Below are 14,850 nucleotides of genomic sequence, written 5' to 3' on the forward strand. Positions count from 1 at the left end.
TTGTCATGCCTTAATCATAACAAAATTCGCAATACATTGCGTCTTAGAATAAACTTAAAAGTGTATAAAAAATCAAACCACAAGTTACAGTATGAGGAGTACTGCCTACAGTTACATTTTTTGCTCGTATTACAGGCCACACCCGGTATACAGGGTGTCCCAGAATTCGACGTCAAGCTGTAAACGGATGATAGACCAAGTCATAATAGTTATCATAAAAATACAAAAAAAAATCGAACACATGTTCATTAAAAATTATGGTCACTTTAAAAATTCACTAAAAAATCCACACCCTGTAATTATTCAAGATTACACAATAATAAAAAAATTAGAATAAATTATGGAATTTGTAGTAAGTAATAAGAGTTAAAGAACCATTACAGGTTGTGGATTTTTTAGTGAATTTTTAATATGACCATAATTTTTAAAATACATGAGTTGGTTTTTTTTTTGGATTTTTATGATAACTGTTATGATTTGGTCTATCATCCGTTTACGGCTTGACGTCGAATTCTGGGACACCATGTACATAAAATAACTAAAATACAGACAGACTTTTTAAATTAGACATCTAAACGCCATTTACTTATGGTATTTATGGTACATCTTAATTACTATATCGATTACTATGTACTAACTAGACATTCCTTCAAAAATGCAACGTTTTATTCCACAGTCCTATTTTGTTACAAAAAATTAAGAAACATTATTAAAGCGATTTACACGAGTGTATCTCATTTGGCCGCGAGCCAAAACCTATTGTAGTTAATTCCAGTGCAGTTTGGAACCATCTGTCTGCTGCACAAATGGGAGAAACGTCACGTGACAATGACTATTCCATATACAGATTGAACAGTCAACAGAAATGAGCAAAAGCTAAGCACGCCTGTTGTACAAAATAATTTTATCACGGCTTTTGTTAAAAGATGCTAAGAGCGTGTGCATCTTTTAGAAAACATGGCTCGCTATTTCTGCTGCTGTCTGAACAGGATAAACTAAATCATACAGGATAAATATTATCTCATCAGATTATTAGTTTTCGCGTAGCGTCCATGTAGTTACCTCTATAATTATGCGGGTACAAAAAAAATACATCGTTTCGTTATCGTAGCGCAAGCGATTGTCAGCTTGGCTAGGTGGTCTGGAATTGTTTTATTTTCATAATTGCGTTAACACATGAGTGTAATGTAACCAACGTATAACGTTTGGATTCAATGTCATATCTCATTAAGTCGTTTGCAATATCGAATGCTTATAAATTATTTTTGAACACTTTTTAAATTAATTTACCTTAGCCCTCCTAAATACCTCCTAGCATCGATTTTGTTAACGTATTGTTTTGTTTTAGGCGATTTGACCTGCGCCTTGCCGAGCGTCCCAGTGGCGCGGCACCCCGACAAGGTGATCTCCGCCAGGTGGCACCCGGACGACTTCTCGTTCCTTTCGACTTCTGCAGACAAGACCGCCGTGCTGTGGACTATACCGCCGGTCTAACCTCCTCAGGTATCCGGCTCGTACTAACACAAAGGCGCTTTCCTGACTTGACGTCGCGGACAACTAACGCAGGCGTAGACGCGGCAAACTAAAACAAGGATGGGTCCCAATCAAGAAAATTTACTGCGTACTGTTTCGACCCGCACTGCCAAATCAGGAGAGGGCCTTAATTTGTCTTCTCTGAGCTAGAACTACTAGTCACTGTCATGACATCAAGTTTCATAATTTCTCATTAATAACAGAAGGTCCACGTGCGGTTCGAAGTTGCAGTGTAAGTTGTGCTTGCCTCACCGATCCCAAAATTTAAGGACACTATTTACGGTTGTGAATTATTTTGGCATATTGCGCTTCTGCCGTAGTTTTCCACTGGAGAAATTGTTGATATTTCATGTCCTCGTATTTCGGGAATGGGTAAAGACAAATTAGAAATGTAATCATGAAGCAAAAAGGAATAAGGGGAGACCAATGAGAGCGTACATGGATCAAGTAATAAATGATAATGAATATAGATATGCATGGTCCATTGTAGCATCATCGTATCATAAAGTCATCATACTAACATCACGTCGTCGTCATAAGGTCGTCGACTGCAAAAGGTATCTTTTAACATGGAAACACACAAATGATGTTTACTAAGGCTACAGTCAAGTACGGCCAATCAAAAGAAGGGTCAAGCTCTTTATGTATATTGTAGACAAAATACGAGTTGTTTGTGTTATAATAATATTATAATTTCAATTTCACGTTTAACGTCCTATAATGTAATAAAGGCAATGCTAAATTATATGTTCTGTAAATAAATTACGTTTAAAATTTTATACGAAGATTTTACGAAGGGTGTCTCGGGAATTCAATTTGGCGAAGTGATCGATTTTTCGTAAATGGCGGGTGCTCCGCCGCCTATGGCCTACATGTATAAGATTTTTCATACCTTTTGAAGTCTATTTCATAAAATTTAATTTATACTACAGTGCTAAACGCTGCTAAAGTCTAAGTATTTCAATAGAACTTGCTAACTATGTAAACAAACTACGTAATTTTGTTTTATCACTGTTTCTCTTTGTATTTTCACACCACCACATCAAATACCATTGAAACCATACACATATACACTATTGAAACGGTCCGTTCCGTAAAATACATAAATATGTACGAGTAGCTGCATCTTGGATATTTAATTAAAAGTTTAAAATGGTTTCATAAGTTAGGTTATTAGGACCTGATGGAATGGAGGTTCTGTTTCTTTTAAATTCTACAATTGTCTATGATGGGTAGTGTTGTGAGGTAGTGACTAAAGTTTGTAATATAAACCCGCTACACACTACCCAACCCACGTTCTGTAGCTACCGCCGCGGTTATAAAATACATCAATCAATCAATCATTCTTAAGTACTGATTTGTCTTCTGATCGTGATTAAACAAATTAAAAATAAGTAACTACTTGTTTTTTACTTTTGGTATTTTATTATTCGATATGGTTTGACATTAGTAAAGTAGTAAGTAGGAGTCTTGCCCATCACTAGTAAATTGATCATTCAGAGACAATTTCAATATGGCGGTTTGTTTACACATATATTGAAATAGACTTTAGATAAACGTGGAGTGTCAGTTTTATGAATTGGTACTGGATGTAAAGTGAGCTCTACCCGCGATCAATTCTCAGAGTTTTCACTGTCAGATAATTGTGAGCCTTAATAAGAAAAATAACACGTTACGTCTTTGTTAATTGTGAAAACATGAAAACTTTATTATTAAAAACTGATCCAGATGGCCAGTATAAATACTCCCGATAATATAGTGCATCAAGTTATTTGAAACTTTACTTACGGTTTTTGATACTTTGCTTACAGGATGTGTTGTTCACTACCGTTTGCCGATACTACATCGCAATATTTAAAAGATACATTTCACATGTCAGCACTACTTTGAAAAAAACTCGTATCTTTTTCTGTCAACCAAAAGAAAAATGTAGTATCTATGTATGTGGTACATATAGAGTTACTGCCTTTCAACTTTGAGTGGCAGTGTGAGATATGAGATTTTTTCAAAGTAGTGCCGATATGTAGTTAAAATGGATCTAAAATAAATGTAACGATTTCTTTGCAATTATATTTAAGTAGTTTGTATATAGTATTTATAACTATTCCATTATTTTATTGTCCAGTGATTGAGCTTCTCTGCCTAGGATTGGAGATTTATTTATATTTTGAAGGAATAGCAAAGGAATTTGTTAGCAGAAACACATCTGTAAAATTAGGTACCCTATGTTAGTTTATTTTGTACTATACAATGGATTACTTGTACGAAATTTGTAATCGTTTATACTGACAATTCCAATAGTTAAAATTATACTTATCGACCGATAAAAAGTGACAAGCCCGAGATTACGCCCAAAGTTAAACTTGACATGTTAGCACGTTGAAATAATATTCAATGTGAAAAGGTGAAAGTGTGTGTTATATTTACTTTTACCACAAAACATATTAAGTAATGTAAATCACGTATTCTGTTTATTATTTGTGGTGCTGTTATAAGTTTGAGATAATGTGTCAATGCGGGCCTAAGTAGTGTGCAAATAAATAATATATAATTTTATTTCCATTAAACATAGTTTAACAGTAAAACATGTACGTACATCTTTTCCAGCTCTCATGGTAACATTTTGTATTGTTAAATAAGAAAGTTAAAGCGATGTACGTATTTTACTTGATTTAATACTTGTATTTTTAGCTCAATATTAATACGCGTTACAGTATGTATGTATTTGAGTGTGTATTATAATTAAAATTTTAATGTAAATTACACTTGAAGGCTTCTTGTAACACAAATACGGAAGGCCAAAAAATGGTTAGAGATTTTTTAAAGAGAATTACTAAAACATGAGAATACCATTGAGAGGTATAATGAATTGTATACTCGTATTTAATAGACGCAATGCATTGTAACCAGATTGTAACTCATACGATATTAATTTGGTCTAACCATTTCTAAACAGAAAGACGGCTCACTTGTATGGCTCACATGGTAATCAAATTTACTTCTGTCTCTGTTTTAAATATTTTATAATGTGATGTGTTGTGATGTGCTGTAAAATGCTTCTAGCTTTATTTCTTTTTTATAGATGTTAAAGACAAAAAGCTTTAAACGCAAAAAAAAACTTTATTTTTTATATACGTAAGTATTTATGGAGCTTGCTTAGTGATTATCTTGTCACAAATATCGACTTAATTCGCTTTTTATTTTATGTATTATTAAAATATGTTTGACTATACGATTTTGTACATTGAATCTCATTTTTGAAACGACTAGTAATAAAAAAATACATTATATTTTCTTAGTGAGAAATTTAAGCTCGCCCTTTAGACTAATACCAAACAGAATTGTCAACCAGTGGAAAAGTTAGGTCAGATTTCATCAAGAACATTTCCAGTCTCATTTTATTAGCTTCCAGGCTAATAAAAATTCAATCCGTCATGTATTATATTACAAATTTTCCTGTTCATAAATTTTTTACCTTACTTTCATTGTTTGAAGGTTTATTTTTCGGTTCCCTCGTCAATGTCAAGTATTTTACGTTATTACGAGTCGTGTTGAGTATGTGTTGTACGGCGTGGTCGGGTCGTTTTTGCTGATTGTGCTACGAGTTCACAGCGACAGATTTGAGGATTACATATATTTGAAAAGCTGCTGTCTATAGTTTAGTAAGCGAATTGAATTTCGTTAACCATCACAGTAAACAATGTTATAAAAAAGCTTTTGGGGTAGGTCAACGTATCGTAGATGTTGTTCATTGGTTATTTTTGACGGTTGATATGCTTGAATTTCACCATTATGTCACTTTATTTACAGTCAATATTGCTCGCGAACATTTAGAACTGCAAATTAAATTGTAAGGACTTTAAAAAAAAATGCGTCATTTCTTTTCATTACAGCTACAATAATTGAACTGTAGACATCGCTTTCAACGTAAATGATGCGAAAAATGTATTTATCTATTGAAATTCAATTGCAATAGCTACTTATCTCTTAGGCTTGATGAAGACGCGGGTTGTCATGCAATATGAATGAATCTTTGCTAAGTAATAAAGTTAGAGTCAAATCTTAGGTTAAGAGATGCGGCCTCTCCAAAGTACCAACACACAGACGAATCAGCACTTCGTACTGGTGGCAAGAGAGGCGCTAGGCCTTCCACCATTTGCTTAGAATCGTAAGGACACGTATGGTGTTAGTAGGTAATTATTTTTTAGTAAACAAATAATTGTATTAATGACAATCTTAAAGATTATAACATTACTTACTTAACTAAATTATTAATATAATGTGTACTGCAATCCAATTGTAAACGACTTTGCACAAATTTAATAACTGATAATTATTATATTTAATTTTTCATGTTGTGCTAGTTAATTACTTACGTCGAGCAAGTACTTATATTAAGTAGTGTTTGACAAAAGGAAGATGATTAAAAACTTGTTTTAATGATTATTATATTTGTGCTAAGTCACCCATTATTGCACATAATGTTATTATGTTTATAGTATATTTATATATTTTATGAATTATAAATGTAATAATGAACATTAATTTTTACTTGAAAGATAATCGATGCTTTAGTATTTTAATAACTTACCCAAATGTACGAGACTTAAGTTAACAGAATTGACGAAAATGTTCTCAAACTGGATTTCGTTAACAAAATGTATCCGTTAATTAATTAAGAATATAATCACATTATTTACTTACTATTTGTTTTATTAATTTCCTTTTTAGACGGAATAGTTAGTAAACCATTATTTTTTGTAAGTATAAGAATCTACCTGGCCTGTTAGTAGTATTGTGCGTCACATTTTCAAAATTCATTCGCTCGTCTTTTAACAATCGATAAAGCGCCACTTATTGCCTGAAATATTCACATAATGCCTCCAATAATAATAAAGGTATCTAAGATTAATATGAGATAGGTATGGTTATAATAAAGCATGACGCCTACTACATTTTAAACAATATCGAACTTGGTGATTCCTAAAGTGCCTAACGAAAGATATTAGCAAAAACGTCACAAAAAGGTAGGTATTATAAAACTTACTGAAACTCTCACTTCGTAATAAAATGACAATATATTAAATGCCTTCAAAAGAGTTTCCCCCTATGCTTTATGCCCATAATGTTTCACTCCGCTAAGTAAACCCCTAAAATCTTACGCTCCATCAGGCTTCTAAAGCTCCAACATCTGAGTTCGTAATCTGTTATTCCCACGAACACGTATAATTTTATGTATATATATATACATACTCGAGTTTACAAGTGAATTAGGCACGTATTTAATAAATCATATTTGCCCCCATTTGACTACAATCTGATTATTATATATTGGAATAAGTAATGTAAAAAATTACCTCCCAGCTCACCAAACGAAGGCCAAAATTGCCAATCGGGGGAAGATATCTGCTAAAGAATGCCTTCTAGCATTAAGTCTTCCTTTTATAGGATTGTATTTCGTGCAATAAAGTTTTTTTTTTGTTAGTCTGCTTTGGTTTCCCACTTCTGGGCAAAGGCCTCCCCTCGTTTTCTCCACTCGACCCTGTCATCGGCATTTTCCCACCATTTTGGGTAGAAAGCGTCCAAGTTGTCCCGCCATCTCCTTTTCTGTCTGCCTTAACCCCGACCTGCACCGTCTATTGTGTTCAGGCACCCAGCTGGCAATAAAGATTATGTAAACAAATAAATAATAAACCCCACAACCAAAAATAGGAAAATACGGTACGGAGCAAATTTAATTATAGCCTACCAGGCTAACGAATGATCTAATTTCCTTCCTGTAACGTCATGTTTTTGTCGGCCTTGTGATGCTTTTAAAAGGTAATGTTTTTGCGAGACTTGGACGTTGATTAATTAATAATACAACGGCGCAAAAGTCTGTCGCAGAATACAGTCAGGTATAACGAGAATCTTTTATTTTTTATAAACAGCAAAACCAGCTATAGTAAATTATTTTCAAATTTTAGTTCGGTAACGTAGCTATTGATTTACTTTTTCAGAAATGTAACTTTTAATGACTGGGTAGGTACATAACTATTTAATGCTTCAGTTCAAAAACACTTAGCTCGCGTTCAGCCGGTAAATGTAACCTTTTGGACGCCAATTACCGATATATCCTCACCGCAGGTTTAACGCCAAAGACGGATTAATCGGTCACAGAGCCACATAGACCTACGTGCATATGCATAAAGTTCAATTTCAGTTTTGTCACTTCGGTGACGTGGCGTCCGAGTGACAGCTTTTGTGTTTGACACACGGCGTCTAAAAGGTTAACTAACACGTTGACTACCAGCGACCCGCTAGGCGGGTTCTCTGTTCATAGACGCTTTTCGCAACATACCTACGGTCCTGTGTTCGTCTACGCCGTAAATGTGTTAAATTAGAAGCTGACCATGCGTTGATTGTAACTGTGACTGTTATTGGTGCTTGTAACAGCGGTCATTTTATGTTATTAGGCTGTAAATTGTAACCAATGCTATAACCAATTTAATTATAAAATATAAATATTATAATGATACGGTGAAAATTCTATACTTCGTTTTTTTAGCATTAGGAAGAAGGTAAAGCGATCTTGACAGGTATTTTAATTACTTATGAAAGCAGAGCAATATAAATGATCGTATTCGATTCATACTTCTTTCATTTTTGCCGTGACTTATTCAATTAAAAGACACGTCAAGATTGTTTACCTTTTTTTTAAACATTAAAACAATGCAGCTAATATAACAGTTTTAATATTTAATAACGCAAAAAATTAAACTTTGAAAATAACAATGTTTTGACACTACGTCAACAAACCAACGTACCTACTTAACCGATTCGGGGCTGATATAACACGCCTGCCGTGTCATCAGCCCCAAATCGGTTAATAGGTGGATACTTAAGTTATGGTTTTAATAATACAAATGAACATCAGACAAAGTGATAATACAGAAATACAACTATATGAAGCACATAGCGGCATTTATCCTTTTGACACCATAAGACCATAATCAATATTGTCAATAATGCTATTAGGGAAATGTCATCAGAGAATGTCATTAGTTAAGTATTACTTACATGTGTATTGAAATCCTCCCGTAAGGGGACCAATTAGCCATTGAGAACATAGGTACCTAGTATGGTTAATTATAATTGTTAATGTGAAGATTCTCTGAAAGCTCTATACAGAGGGTCTACCGCGAACCACGTTCGACGTGTTGCCGTGTCACACTTACCTACGTACGAATTAACAAGTGCGACAGAGAGGCCGCACGTCGAAAGTAGGCCTACTGGTTATGTGGTATGCGAGAATCATAAATTATTTAACTGCCAATGAGTGATTGAAACAGTAATGTGCATGAAAATATTAAATTACTTTAGGTACCTACCTAATTATTAGGTAGGTATTAATGTCATTTGTTTCAGTAAGTAGTCGTGTTTTTTTTAACAAATACTTGCGAAAATATTTTCCTTAACAGCTTCAAAAATAATAATAATAGTTACATCAAAAATAATACTTCGAGTTTTTGGACCATAGTTGTGTGATTGGACTTTGGCCACAGGTTTAATTGTACAATATTTATTGATTGATTGATTGATTGATCAAATAATTAGATTGCATAATAACTACAATCACAAAAGTTAATAGGTTAATCACAAAACTTAAGACTCATACATCATAATGTACAAATACTCTTTATTGAACACATCAACAAAAGAAGACAATACAAAAGAAAACAGAAATACAAGCAGAGGTAAACAACAGGCGGTAATGTACTTATTGTGTTATGTAGCCTTAATACGAAATAGTTTTGGGTATCAGGGGTAGTATATATCTTATCTGGTCAAGTATATTATGTAGAATAGTTATCTATAACATTATTAAAAAAAACAGGGTATATCGGTACTACAAGGGGATTTCTTTAGGCATAAGTATACTACTTTGAAAATAATAAAAAATATTTCAATGTGAAAAATCCTGACCGAAGTTTTTTTTACTTAAATTCATATTGTTAAATTCATTGAACTTATGTATATTACAAATCCGAGTAGAGTACGATCTCAAGAATAAAAATTGACTTGGCCATATAAATGATATAAAAAAACTCGCCGTACTGATAACATTTGTATACATTAATTTCGGCGATGATATATTTTAGCATGCTTTTTTATAAAAGATATAACTCATAGTATTATCCATAGAATTTTTAGATATATTGTTAAGTATTTGTACACAAGAGCCAGTCGATTTAATCACTATACTATTACTTACAAATCTTACAATGGTAGGACTAGGTACACACATCAGAAACATTGGTCTCAGTTAACTAGGTAAACACGTCTTAATCTAAAATATTGATGCAGCATGAAAATAAATCTAATTATCTATATATTTTTGTTTGGTAAGGTTCTGTGGCACAATACTAAATACAATAACCAGACATAGAAATTTTTGTGGCAAAAAAGAGTGAGACATTGAAACATACCTGTGCTAACTCAGGGCACGAATACTAAAGTGATGTAGCAAAATATTTCACCGACAAACAATTATACCGATGTTACTGTCAACTTCTAGATGTTATTCAACATAAATAAATATTACTAAGTATTTTCTCTGGATTTAAAATTAAAAACAGGAAACAAATTCTTATTATATTAAAATGGATTTCATAGTATGATTATTTTGATTGAAATTACATCGGTAGACTTTTATTATTAGACATGATATCGAGGCCCCCTTTTTAGTAGGGTACTTAATCGAGGATTATTCAGGGAGCACTTGCAAAAATATATACTTATCGACATTTTATTTATCGACATAAAGTCCCTAGAACTTGCCCACGTAGTTTACTATAGGTACTGAAAAAATTACAGGTGTTCCGGCCAAATGATCATGGTGAATGGATATCATGAATCCAGTGTAAGATACTTACCTACTTCTAACACTTTTGTCGGAGTCTTAGGTACACATCAATATATAAATGAATGTTTCTTTAGAATTTTCATTTTTAAAAAGTAACATAATTATATTTGAACTAGGTAATAAACGAGTCAATAAATTCTTTAGATAAACTTTCCGCTTCTACTATAACGAATTTTGGTATCAACACATACCTACCTACTTCCATTAAAGTACATTTTTTATGAATACAAGCTAATATACTTAAAGTTCAATGTACATTTTATTGTTTGCTTACACAAACTTGAATAGCTTCGCTTTACCCTGTCCGTAAAATGATCTTTGTGACCATTTCATCATTAAACACTTGCTATCAAATCTGTTCTCTCATAAGACTAGCCCTTTGGTTTTGGAATTATTAAAATACCTAATGCATCGAACGCACACGCGCTGACCTACTATGTACGCACTATTGTAAGTAAATTTTCTGGCTGCATCTTATCTGAGGTATATAACTTCGTAATGCTCAATCCATAATGTTCCAATTGGTTTCACTCACTTCATTCGTGTTTCCAACTCGCTTCGCTCGCTTTCTCGATTTTTATTAAAAACCCTCACAACAAATAACTCTGCATAACAAATAAGTAGTACCTACGCGGGCGTAATCATAATTCAAGTCTTACAATTTTCTCGTTATTCAATGCTATAACATAATATTTTACGTAATACATGTTCAAGCATTAATAAAGGAGGGTTTCTAGCGGAACGACTGTGAAACACGAGTCTCCGTGGCGAGGGAACTCCAGACTAATTTCAAGCCACATCGCACTCGGCTTCCTTCGTGCTTCCTTATTATAATAATAATTGCCGCATAAATAAATTATGTACTGTTTGCTACATTTTGTCCTTCGTTCTTCGAGACACTGATGGAGGGTTTATTTATTTGAGCACAATTTCAAGTCAGATGATAACTTTACTACCTACTTATAGATACCCAAGTGATCCAAGGCCAAAAGTATGGAAATATGTAACTTTGTTTTCTTTAGATATTTATGAGATATTTCTCATGTTTCTTTGTTGTACACTTATTTCTAACCTAAAACTTGCATTAGTCAACCCCGAAAGATTGAAAATACACGATCGAAAAAGTTACATAATTATAGGGGAGAGCGGGATTAAACGTGCCGGGGGTAAGTTGTTCCGATGGGAATAGGAACACAAGTAAACCATGGAGCGATTCGTATGATGTTTGTCGCGAAAAGTCAGACCACTATGCGATTGCAGGATCCGTTTTCGTTCCTTCCATTACAGTAGTAGTTATAGAAAATAAATCAAAAACGAGGGCACAACTAACCCCACGGAAAATCCCATTTTACAAAAAATAATCACATATTTCTACGAACTGCAAAGTACTATTTTAGCGTGTGTGAACCGAGATTAAAACATTTGACGAATAAGTTAGAATTTTAAGCAACGGAACAACCAGCCCCATAGCGGGGCAAAAAAATCTGGAAAAAAAAACAGTTTAACGATGCACAAAATAATATCACTATTCAGAAACGCAAATAATCATTATTTAATATAGCGCAAGCAACATTGATACTGTTTTCATAGATTCAATTTGTATACTATGAAAATCGGCACGTTTAACCCCACTCTCCCCTACCCTTTTGCTTTACAAAGTGTTGAACTGGCAACTGGCGCGTAGCCAACGTGCCAATCGTTAACGCTCCGTAGCGTATCGTAGGATCATCACTCTTCCACACTAGTGCAACAGTGACAGTTGCGTTTCGTCCGCTACGGAGCGTTAACGATTGCACGTTGGCTACGCACCCTGTCGTAGCCAAGATTTGAGTAAGTAATTTACTTACTTTCTACATAAATGTTCTATTATTATTTTTACCATAATTTTTTTTTTATGTCTGTGAGTACCTAATTATAGAAACCATCACTTAAAAAATTACACTTTTCTATTGTCATATACTTAAGCTTATTTCCCTTCTTTTGGCCGGGAACGTAGATAAGTAGATTATCTGCCAACAAACAAAGGAAGGATGATTTTTTAAATAGGTAATAATGTTTTGCATCCATGTAAAATAGAACGCTTACTAGACGTAGGGTAAAAGCACCAGTAGTCAGCCTTATAACGAAATTTCTATGTTCAAGATCGTATAATTTGCACACTTAAGGACCAATAGGTATTATTAATGTTTTTTCTGTTCAAGAATTTAATAAAGTTTAAATTTTGTAAAGAATAAAACTTAATTAAATTCAACTTTTGGAAATATTTAATTAAATATAATAAAAGGGCATTTTTGCCAGTAATCAGCCCCCTGTATACCAATACACAGCCTTTAGGTACCCAGTGCCCAGCCATCCCATTCTAATGGCTGATTAGTGGGTTCGAATAGAGTGAGCTTATTGTCCAGTGGTCAGCCAGTGGCTGACTACTGGGTATTTAATGTATTTCAATCAAATAAATTCATAATAACGTAATTTTTTAAAGGGGCGTGATTTAACGACTTACACTTCATTTTAAAATAATAACAAATCCTAAATCCTATGGTCAGCCTCCCCCGGCTGACTTTTGGGTTTACGACCTTTTTAAAATTACTGCTTCAAACCCAGTAGTCAGCCAGGGGAGGCTGACTATTGGATTTTGTACAAAAAAGTAGTTTCCAATAGTCAGCCGCCATAAAAATGTTACTTCCACATGGATTAATATTAATCTTTTACATTTTTCAGATAGTTTAGGTATTAATTAGGTGAAGCAGTCCATATTCTTTTAAAAATTAATCACGATTTAGCTGCTATCGTCTTATCAAAATACCATGTGACATTCCAAAAAAAATGGCGCATATCTCTTAACCTTTCATGTCAGAAGACACCACCACTTTGATTTTTTTTTGTGGTTCATAGTACAGTATTCATTTAAAAATTAAGGTATTTTTCAATGAATAGTTTATCAATCTATAATATTACCTAGTTTTCACTTGAAAATCAGAAAAACTTTATTAGTTACAGCTAAAAATAGGCAAGAAAGGCTGACTACTGGTGCATGGCTGAGCACTGGTGCCTTTACCCTACATGTTTTTCGATACGCTTTGTAGCCTAACCGTTTGGATAAAATTAAAACGTATTTTACATGTAATGTCATTACCAATCGATTGACACCTAGCGGAGTATCACTGGATATAATATTCATGTCGAGTCTGTGCGAAAAGAGAAGAATCGTGGAATATATGAGGCCCAATACATTCCACGACTCTTCTCTTTCCGAACAGACTCTAATAAGCATGATTGTCCTTATATACTAAAACTATTTTTACGTAGGTATGGTCCTACATATTTTTGGTGGCAAACGTCTAAAATATTATTACATTCCTATAAAAATAGACTTCTCATTGCAACTTTCTTTCTCACTCTTCCATATTAATGCGAAAGTGACAATTGCGTTTCAATCGCTGCGGAACTTTAACGATTGACACGTTGGCTACGCACTCTGGTCGCTTACTATTTGGTGGAATTATAGATAATAATTAAACATAATAATTTTAATAATTAGCCAATTAACAATTGATAAATCTATCCTCATAGTGTGCCGGAGTTATCAGTGTAAATATGTACCTTGGCTCTTGATATTCTTTTGATATAGGTCAAGTGAGCGTGAGCGATTTCCGATGGAATCCTACCTATACGCAATATTTGATTAGACCGGAGTGACTTTGTTGAAGTTTATTTTTAAACGAAATTGACCACCTACCTATGTATTATTATGGTCGTCGTGGGGACCCATACAACTTGTTGACTAATACTGTTTTTGTAACGGTATACGCAAACGTACGCTATGAAGTCACGGAAGGAAAAATAATGTAAAAAAACAAATGAAAGATTTTTTTTATCTTTATGCCATACTTGCCACTTGGTGGTGTTATAGAAACTTCAAAAATCCGCTTACGGCCCGCCAAAAGCAAGTTATACGAGTATATACTATGTTTCTGACTTATTTGGTCAGAGGTAAGAGTACCTAAGTCATAGTTAACTCGGAAGTTCTCAAATAAAAAAGTTCCCGCAGGATGAGCTATGAGCGTCAAAGCGTTATGAATAAGCGTAAGGTAATGCGTCTTTTCTGTGGACAACATGAAATAAACGAAATATAAAGCCTGATACTGATGAAATATAAAGTTTTGATGAACTTTATCTTTAAAATAAGTAGGTAAGTAAGAAGTAGAAGGTTTTAACATGAAACGTATGATAAAATCTTCGAAAAATGTACCTGACGCGTGGTCAGATCTTAGAATTGATTATTTCATGATGTGACAATCATTTTTCTATGACCAACCTAACCAGTCTAAAAGATAGGTGTGGGCACCGTGAATGTCATCTCGCCTTGTGTGGTAGGGCACAGTAGCACAGCGGATTTCATTCCAGATATA

At 33.7% G+C, this 14,850-nt stretch overlaps 1 protein-coding gene and 1 long non-coding RNA gene across 4 annotated transcripts in view; one reads left to right on the top strand and one right to left on the bottom strand.

The window, feature by feature from the left end:
* Positions 1–6,236, top strand: part of LOC134678302 (WD repeat-containing protein 47) — a 98,350-nt gene extending 92,114 nt beyond the window's left edge. For all 3 annotated transcript variants that reach the window (XM_063536796.1, XM_063536795.1, XM_063536797.1), the window contains one exon: positions 1,349–6,236. In XM_063536796.1, coding sequence (XP_063392866.1) covers positions 1,349–1,494 — 146 coding nt within the window. In that variant the 3' untranslated portion in view covers positions 1,495–6,236. The remainder of the gene's footprint in view (positions 1–1,348) is intronic.
* Positions 1–14,850, bottom strand: part of LOC134678332 (uncharacterized) — a 381,674-nt gene that overhangs the window by 82,456 nt on the left and 284,368 nt on the right. The window lies entirely within an intron of this gene.

This window comes from Cydia fagiglandana, chromosome Z, assembly GCF_963556715.1.
Source record: "Cydia fagiglandana chromosome Z, ilCydFagi1.1, whole genome shotgun sequence".
Taxonomy (NCBI): Eukaryota; Metazoa; Arthropoda; class Insecta; order Lepidoptera; family Tortricidae; genus Cydia; species Cydia fagiglandana.